The sequence below is a fragment of the Drosophila kikkawai genome, chromosome 2R (assembly GCF_030179895.1).
Source record: "Drosophila kikkawai strain 14028-0561.14 chromosome 2R, DkikHiC1v2, whole genome shotgun sequence".
Classification (NCBI taxonomy): Eukaryota; Metazoa; Arthropoda; class Insecta; order Diptera; family Drosophilidae; genus Drosophila; species Drosophila kikkawai.
Window position 1 is genome coordinate 25984201 of NC_091729.1, and position 10061 is coordinate 25994261.

The 10061-nt window shown below is 42.2% G+C and overlaps 1 protein-coding gene across 1 annotated transcript; it reads right to left on the reverse strand.

Annotated features, from left to right (window-relative positions):
- Positions 1 to 2492: 2492 nt before the first annotated feature.
- LS2 (Large Subunit 2) lies at positions 2493 to 3887 on the reverse strand. The gene has a single exon (XM_017163310.3). It carries the CDS (start codon positions 3808 to 3810, stop codon positions 2512 to 2514), a length of 1299 nt encoding a protein of 432 aa, XP_017018799.1. The 5' UTR covers positions 3811 to 3887; the 3' UTR covers positions 2493 to 2511.
- Positions 3888 to 10061: the final 6174 nt, after the last annotated feature.

The window sequence follows — 10061 nt, forward strand, 5'->3', positions numbered from 1 at the left end:
AAAAAGGGTTCACAGACGATTTGCTCGAATTAATTGCGCTGCCATTAACGAAGCGACGTGGAACATGGAGGGGGAGTGGCAGCCAGGAATGGCAATGACAGCCGGGAATGGGTGGTGTGGGAATGGGAATGGGACCACCACCACCACCACCCACCCACGATATCCGCCGAGATCCAAGCAACCCCCTAAAGCAGAAATTTTCGGTGAAATTATTCTCGCTGGTAATTTGTTTTTTAGCCTTTTGTTGTTGACTATGAGGGGGGAAATTACAAATTCGCTTGAACTGCACAACAATATTTGTTTATTTGATTTTATTTTGCATGTTTTGTTGTGTTGGCATCGTCTCTTTATACTTTTTTTTGTATGTTTATTTTTATTTTATTCGGGAGTCCCCGGAAATGTGAATTGAAATGCAGGGTTAAGAGACCAAACAAAGCAACAGGTTCTGGTTAATTGAATTCGAAAGGGTAGAACTTTGTGAACTTTACTCTTCTTTTTCTGGTTTCTGATTGCTTAATTTTTGATTTTTAAATATTCAAAAGATTAACTGGCGATTTTGCAGGCTACTTCATTAAATGTGGCTCCCTCTTTGGAATTATCTTAATTAAATCTCAACAAATTGAACACACGCATGCGAGGGGGCAACGATGCCTATCTTGATCATTAGAGGGAACAAATTTTTATTGGAACCTCTCAACTGATAAAGATATCTCGGTATCTTTGGCAAATTTATGCAGTGCTCGCCCCCCTAAACTATCATTAGGAGAACACCTCACAGAGACTCTTCGAACTAATTAAGCTGGATAACACAAGATACACAAATCAAGCGGTGGCTGCGATAAAAAACAGAAGAGGAACAAGCTGCTGGAGCTATCATCTAGGAGCTAAGAGAGGGGCCATCGTTTAACAATAGTTTCCCTCGGGACCCAAGGAGGCGTTGCTCTGGCAGGAGCCCAATAATTATCTACTACATCATATTCAAATGAAACGAGATGAGAATGCAATTAAAGATGCATAGAAACCCGATGGAGGGTTCACTCAACTGTGGCTTTGATTGCTTCATTTCCACCGATTACCTAACATCCCAAAAGACCCTAACCTGGGACACGGTCGCCGAGTCGCTTGACAAGATTCGGGGGGCAGGAGAGATTAGAAGTCAATCCAGTTAATCCCCAAAGCGCGCAGCTGCCAGATCATAAAATCAACGTAGCCACAATATCAAAGGGGAACCCTTTTTTTCGAGCCAGGCTTGGAATTTTTATTGTATCCGCATCTTTATGGGCGTTTATTAATTACCCATCGAGGCATTGATTTTCATGGGACAGCGGCGCAGCAGCGGCTTCGAAAGAAGTCCGTTTCTGTTTCTTCATTTTTGGGGAGCAGCAAAGGGAATGAAAGAGCTGGCCTTCAGATCGATGGATACACCCAAGTAAATACTCCTCTCTCCGGCAAATGACAAAAATCCAAGGCGTTGAATTAATTTGTGTCCACACACAGACGTCCGTCCACTCTACTCGGGTTCTGCTTGGTTCTCCTGGCACAGACACACAATCTCCACAGCTTCGATAAAGCGTTTAGTTCGTGGCCGTCGCTGCCACTGATAAATCGTTCAGCCTGAGTTCGTGTTGGGCTTTCAACGCTCTTATGGATGCACTTAGAAAAAAAAAATATATACTTAAGATATTTTATGAGAATTTTAAGCAAGGTTTGTATTGATGAAAAGAAGCACCTTATCAATCGTAAAATATTGGTTTAAAACTCTGCAAACATAGTCTCAAAATACCCCTCTTTTCTGACAGTGCATCAAGCATTTCATTAAGCGTTCGAGTATTGATGATCGGCTGTCGAGCGAATGACCAAAATCCCGAGATAAGAAAGTACCCAAAGCGGATGCTCTCCTCCTTCTCGGGAGATGTGAAACCTGAGAAAATGCAACCGTTCGTCGTTCGGCGAGATAAGAGGCTGGAGAAGCTGTAGAAGTCGAAGAAGCTTGCTCCATTGAAAGGGCATTAAGGCATTACCCGGGGGCCCAGCTCCACAATAAGCAGAAGGCAGAAAGAAGGTAGCCCAGAAGGTGTGAATATGCTCGAGAAATGCCGGCGATAAAGCGTAAAGTTTAAAATTTTAATTAAGCAAAAAAAAAATAAAGAGAGGAGAAGCTGAAGGAATCCCAAGCCCAATCCCAGGGATGAAAAGGAGGAGGAGCAGCACATGGACCTGCTGAAGGAGGTGTCAGCTTTTGAGCAGCTTTAAGGATTGCAGCTTAAGTCGGTTTGCCTAATTGAATACCGGGGACCCTTTTCGGTGGAAGGGCGTGTCCCGGCATCCCAGCTCCAGATAACTTAAAGCGATTTCTTTGGCATTAAGCAGATGATATCACAACAGAGATAAAACAATGACGAGAACGAAGGATGAGGAGGAGATGCTGCCTTTTGCCAGGGATTAAGTTGGCCTTAAAGTCCAAGGTCGCAGCTAAGAAGAGAGTGTATATGTGCGATTATTATTCATTATTTATTGCAATTGATCGGCCTGGTACTTCTCGGGATCATAGTAGGCAGTCATTACGATGCGTCCGCTGAACTTGCGTCCCGTGAGCGCCTTCAGGGCCTTCTCGCAGTCCGCCACGCACTCGAACTGGACGTAGACCTTGCCACAACCTTGCGGCGAGTGCGACTTGCCAACGGGCCGCGGGATCTTGAGGCTGCGCACCTCGCCGTACTTGGCGCACTCCAGCTGGATGTCATTGCGAATGTCCTGGTACTCCTCGTCGTCCAGCAGCTCCTCGGGCAGGACCATGTTGAGCAGGCAGAGCACCTCGGTGGGTGTGCCGGTGGTGAGGAAGGAGGCGTTCAGTCCCGGCACCTGAAGCACAGGCACCGGCGCATTGGCCACGATTTTTCCACTGGCTATCGAACGCTGGACCACCAGCTTGCGCTCCCCCAGCTGCATGCCGTTCAGGCCGGCGATGGCCTGGTCCGTGACCGAGGTGTCAATGTACTCGAAGAAGGCATAGCCCTTGCTCAGATTGGTCACCGAGTCCTTGATCAAATTGAAGCCCCGCAGATGGCCAAAGGAGAGCAACAGCTCCTTGATCTGCGGCTCCTCCAGGCACGAGGGGAGACCCCCGATGTAGATCTTGTTCGGGGAATCCGGCACAGAGCTGGAGATGTTGCTACTCGACAGGGAAGTGACAGCAATCGGAGGATAGGCGTTGGTGGTAGTGGTCAGGGGCTTGTCGTACTCCTCGTTGCAGCTGACGGAGGCCACCGGGTGATAGTCGTGGGGCCGTCGGATCTTCAGGTTCTGTCCGCGAAAGTTGATGCCATCGAAATTGATGGCCTGGGTGGCCTCGTCCATCGACCGGAACTCGAGGAAGGCGAAGTTCTTCTCCAGATTGGTCTGGCACGTAAGCACCGCCTTGCCGTCCCCGTTCAGCTTGTTCAGTCCCAGGGCCTTGAGCTGCCGGTTAAAGAAGTCCATCATGTCCACCTCGGTGATGCCAAAGGGTATGTTGCCCACATACAGGCGACGTGCCTGCCGTGTGACCATCGCTATGGCAGCAGACTCCCCCAAGGGCTGCTCTGGCACAATTCGCGAGGCTATCTGGCCGCTCGCCTGCATGGCCTTGTACTGGATCGGATTGAGGTGGGCGTAGCCCTCCGGCGGAATGTCCCAGGACGAGCGAGGACGACCCGGACGGCGCTGCAAACGGGACTTGAGCATATAGATGGTGTTGGAGCGCGTGGGACGGTGGCGCGGCGACGATGGGTCACCCCGAGAACGATCCCTATCCGAACGATTGCGACCCATGGTTAAAAAAAAGTTAATTATAATTATTATTTTTAGTCCGGAAAATGAAAAGTGAATGGTGGAAATATTTTACACAAATTGTTGACAGTCGCTGAGGAAAAACAAAGGCCACCTTGGTCTAAGGAACAACTTTTGGAAACTTCTAGGAGTTGTGTGACCTTTTCTTTATGGGTTTTAAATGCATTTTCTTCTTTAAAATTTGTTATTGTTTATGTCTGTGTGGTTCACCTTTAAGCCAATTAAAATATTTACCAACCAAACATGTCAAATATTTAATAATTTGAATTGCCCCCCCATGGCTTCCGCTGAAAGCCGCAATTAAGTCGTTTATCATATCAGAAAAACCGATTAGTTTTCAGCCGAGAAATATCTTTTGTCAATACAAAATATCCACGTATCTGCGGGTGCAATTCCAGCGAATAATCGTAATCATCATAATTTTCGTTAATATCGCTAATCAATTATAATTAATTGGCAACGGATCGCCCGCAGGCCGAATAAATAGAGAATAAGCAATTTGTTAAGAAATGCCTTTTTGTATTTCTACGTTTTTGGGGTTCGTCAGGGGACTTGCGTGTGTCTCTATCGCAATGTGTGGTCTTCTCCTGTCCTCGGGGGTTCCGTCTCTCTAGAGATGAGGATAGGATGATGCGATGCTGGCAGGGAATCCATCCGTCCTCACACGACATTCCCTGGAAACGCGACAACCACAACGACTTCATTTGGAACCCGAGGGGCGGCTCAATTAATTCAAGAAAAAAAAGGCGACACAATAAAACTGTCAGCTCAGATCGAACAGAATAAAAGAGGGAACCCAAAGCACAAAGAATAGAAACCAACACTCGGGGAAAATATATAAATTTATGTAAATTTATTTTATTAAAAATGCATTTAAAGAAAACTATTTTATTATATTTTCTTTCGAATATTTCAAATGAAAGGCCCTTATAATGATTTTTAAAGGTTTTTAAGATTTCAAACCACCTCAAAACTTGTATAATTCTGAAGCTAACATCTCCTAAAACCACAGAATATTTATATCTACGAATTTTCCCCAAGTGCATTTGTAGCCGTACCAACTTTGTTGAATCGCAGACCCAAGTGATAATTTATGTGGCGATCCTCTCGATCGCCTGCGGTCTCTGCCAGCCGCGATCCTTTATGGAGATTTTCCCCTCATCAGCCAGGATAATGGTCTACTGTTTAATGGTTATTTGATGGCTAAAACGATCCCGCTCGGATAGAGAGATAAAGCGAGGGGATGTACATAAATATTCCCGGTCATGATTCAACGGCAAATTGACACCTATGAGGTGACTGCTCTCGTGCACACTAAAATGCAATCTCTGTGCGGCATTAAGCCTAAATTAAATATATTTCATCCAGTGTCCGAAAACCAATTAATTCTTTGTTCGGGCGTTTGAGCGTTGAGCTTGTTGCCAATGGCCAGAACCTGTCCGCAGGCAGGCAGGCAGCCCCTGACAAACGCAATTAATTTGTCCATTTAAATTCTGGCAGCACACGTTGGCTCCTCTCCCTTGGTTCCTTCCATCTCTGACATTTCCATGTCCATGTCGATGATGGGATGACGAGGAACTTGGGGCCCCGAAATTCTCTCAATTTTTTCGATCACCGATTTTGGATTTTTTTTGGGCCATTTATTTGAACAATCACGAAGGCGATAAATTAATTTTTTTCCTTAACGCACAAACAAGTCAATAAAAATTCATAACAAATTGTGAGCCACGTTTCGGGCTCATACAACTACATATATATTATATGTATATGCCCGAAATGGAAATCAGTTAAGAGCCAAAAGCCGTGTATGCAACCATATTATAGTCATATGGCTTGAAATTGGTAACTTTATCGGTTGCGGTTGTGTGGGAAAAAATATTGAAAAATATCAGAGAATATCAAGAAAGAGATAAGAGTTTAAACTATTCATATTAATTAAGAATTTAATATTTAATTTGTTATTTTGTGACATTTAATTCCTAAAACTAACTAAACCTTCGTTAAATAAAACTTAATAAATTAGTTTCCTATGTAACTATTTTTATGGAAATTTATTTAACATCATCCCCTATCCCCTCGCTCTTTAATATTTAAGCCCAGTCTATATCCTTGTCAATCAATCACATTTTTTTTTGCACACAAAACAAGGTCATATTTTTATTTTGTTAATTACGCTCTTTTCCCCCGACATTTTGTTGCGGTTGCCGGACTATTATTGTCCCGTTGAAATAACAGAAATATTGCATTGATATTTATTTTAAAATGTCCATAAATATTATGCTACCAATTGTTGTTTGCCTTGTGACTTTTTGCATAAAAAAAAACTATGGCATTAACCGGAAACAGAGAGACCGACCGCACAAGTTGAAAGAATTGCAAATGGATTTGGTTTGATTTTTATACATTTGAGAGAGCCCCAAGGCTAGGGCCTCATCTTTCCACGAATTCGGGAACCCAACTGAATTTTATAATGAACTTTTGGGTTTGGGGTTCGGAGGTTCAATCTTTTTTTCTAGTGCCATCAATTGATTTGTGGCCGTAAGCGTGTGAACGTGATTTTATTATCAAATATTTTCCATGCTGTGTTAGTTTTAGTAAATTAAATAAATCATCGAATGGCAGCAAACAGCAAAAAGTTCTCTCTCGACCTCCCTACCCCCCCTCTGTGTCTGGTTTTGTCAACAAGAATATTTCAATTTATTTTCTGATGAATCAACAGAAACGTAAAACAAAAAATAATAAAAGCTGAAATAAAACAATTTTTGCATTCAGCTTTTGCCCTTTTGCCCAGGGAGTGTCCTGTAGTGTGTGTGCTGTTTTTTTCTTTTTATTATTCCTTGTCCTGCTGCTGCTCCTGCTCCCATAAATATCTCTCGAGTGCATCCGCAACTACTTCAGATTACAGATTTCAGCATAACAATTTGTTTTTTCTCCACACACACACGTACATATATATTCTGTATTTTTTTTGGCCTTTTGTATATATATTTTTATGCAATTTCTCGACAATTTGTCGGAGGTTGCTCGTTCCATCGCCATTCAGTCTCTTCAGTTCTTTTGGGTGAGGAATTTGCATCATAAATTGTCAGCAATGTCATAAAAAATATATACAGTGGCTCACAGCTTATTTCGTGCAGAGGTAAACTTGAAATTCAAAGTTGTATATCTGAAAAACTATAGGTGATATGAAAAAAATTTTAACGCAGTTATGTTAAGTAGGGCTTAAGCGTTTATTTAAGCCCTTAATTATTTTTCAATTCCACAAGATAACGAAAAAAACTTTAAAAAACGAAAAATATTGGTTATTTTTATGTCACAGCTTATTTCGTGCAAAAACGTTGGGTACATATAACTTGTAAATTGTTATTTTAAATTAGCTAATTTTTTTTGTAACTCATTGGAGGCGATATCAGCTAATTTATTTATCCCTCCGATGCTTTTCATATCACAGGAAAATACAGTTTTCTGTGAATTAACAAAATGCGCTCCGCACGACTATCGAACTGCGGGAATTGGTCCTTAATCATTTTAAAAATGCAAAAACTTGGCGAAATATTACTTAAATAATTAACCTTACCCTAAGTGCTGTTCAGTAAATCATCCCAAGCTTCAATCGGGAAAATCGTGAGGCAGATATTGGCCGAAATGCTCCTAACCAAATTTTTATTAAGCTTGAGGAAAGGTGAATTATCCGGAAAATTAATGTTAATTCAAAAAATTTGGCGACAAAACTAATAGTAAATGTTGGGCATGAAATGGCCCAAAAGTATTCTGTGGAAACCGTCCGCCGTTTATAACGGGAACACATCTTTAAAGGCCGAGTAACCCGGAAAAAGCCTTTCGAAACCAATACAAATCCGAAGTGCAGGCTTAAATTGGCCAAGGATCACATAATTTCATTCGATTTCGTTCTGGAATGAATTAATTTTCACAGACGAGACCAAATTCAATATTTATGAGGTCGGACCGAGACCAATATGTTTGAAAACAATCAAATTCAGAGCTTCACCACAAGAACCGATCCCCTACAGCCAAGCATGGTAGTGGTACTCGCATGGTTTGGGCGTGTATGGCGGCAACCGATGTTGAAAACCTGGTTTTTATCGAGGGAAATATGGCTAGAATATGTACCTTCAACTTTGGAAGGATAACTTGCTCCAGATCGCCGATATATTGGGCCCAAAGCGGATTTTCTGACATTACCATGACAATGACCCAAAGCAAAAATCGACTCTTGTGCAGACCAGGTTGATATGGAACTGCCCTAATGTGGTGAATCCACTTGCCCAGTCACCAGACCTTATCGTCCTTAAGATTTTGTGGGCGATTCTGGATCTGGACATCCGCAAGAGGTCGATATCTTATAAAAATGGTCTCAAAACAGCCCCCTTGGAAGAATGGTCCAAGATTCCAAAGGAGTCCTCAGAAAAGTTGATTTCTTTAATTAAAACTCTTTTAGAGGACGTCATCAAATAAAGTTAAGACAAAAAAAATTGTAAGTTTAAGCAAAACCGAAATATTTAAGATAAACTTTCTTGCACGAAATAAGCTGTGACATAAAAATAACCAATATTTTTCGTTTTTTAAAGTTTTTATCGTTATCTAGTGGAATTGAAAAACAATCAAGGGCTTAAATAAATGCTTAAGCCCTACTAAACATAACTGCGTTTAAATTTTTTTCATATCTCCTATAGTTTGTCAGATATACAAGTTTGAATTTCAAGTTTACCTCTGCACGAAATAAGCTGTGAGCCACTGTATATTTGTACATGCTGCTGTATATACATTCCGGCTCTTTGTTTCTGTCGCATAAGAAGCATAAGGAGCGGCGGCAGAGGGATTTCTTGTGGGAGGACATTGACATTCAGTTGGTTCCTCGTAATTTCATTTTACTTTACATCAGAGGGAAGAAGGGATCTCCTTTTTTCTTTCTCTTACCCCGTTGGGTGTGTGCAAATGCAGCCGAATTAAGCTCTGGGATATAGCTCCCTGAAAAAGGGAATTCCTAATGATATTCTGGCCCAAATTATCAGCTTAGAGTTAGGGTGGAGGCGGAAGTGTAATGCAGTTAGCTGAAAATGCAATCACTTTGGCAGGGAGCAGCTTTAAATGCTGAGGGGTTATCTGCCACTCCCCTTGATCTTGGGCTTAAGGGTTTGGTTTTCTAGCAACAATATGAGTTAATTTAATATTTAAACTCTATAAATTATTAGTTTTTGTTAAAACCCCCATCAAAGCTTCCCTCAATTAGTGGTTATCGCTCGAGAAACCATTTCCAAAAGTTCAAATAAATAACATTCAATGATTCAGAGTTCCCGCTGAAGCTTTAAGACCCTTCACAGCTCTCCCTTAGCTATGATATATTTTATGTAGAAATATCAATAGCTATTCGATTCAAGTTGATGGCCGTCTTCTCAAACCGCAGGAAACTATGGAAAAGTCTGTTGTTTCAACCCCTGCGACAAGCCACAAATGCCATAAAATGGGCATCTTCTCCCCCGATTTGTGGGGCTTCCCTTCTCTTCCGCTGCATTTACAAAATTTATTTGCTCCCCCCTTTTGGAATTTAACCCTTGAACGCTTTTCTGAAATTGATTTCTATGCAATTGTTGTTTCGCTCGAAGACTTTGGAGGAATTTATGTTTATGTTTATGCCTTTTCCCTTGGCCATCTCAACATTTCTACCCTCTGTCCGACGACGACGACGACGACGACAACGACATCGTTATAATTCAATAACCAGATTCCTTCGGAGGACCCTCCTTTGTCTCGGACAATGCGTTAAAATCAATTCAGAATTTATGCACTTTGGCTGGGTAATTTATTTTATGAATGTTTAATAATCTGTGCACCGAGTAAATTTATGACAATCGCATGTTAATTGCCAGCTTGGCGCCGATATGTCAGTCAACACGAAACGGGGATAGGGATGGGGTTTGCGATTGGTTTGGGGCTGGGGCTTTGGCCCTCTTGGGGGATATTGTAGCCCGGACTTAGCTGCAGTCGTCGACGAGTCGCTCATTTTGTTTACATTCAATTTCATAAGTGGTAGTCCCGGGCAAGGGTGCCCTTTGGGGCCGGGAAGTGCTCTATTGACCAGTGTTGACCCAACTCCAACCCCTCTCGGATATAAGCACTTGGCTGACATGTTGAACACATTATTAGAACGCCCTGCTGACGAATATCGATTGGAATTTCCATCAGCCATTTAATGAGGGGGGTGGTGGCTGCAT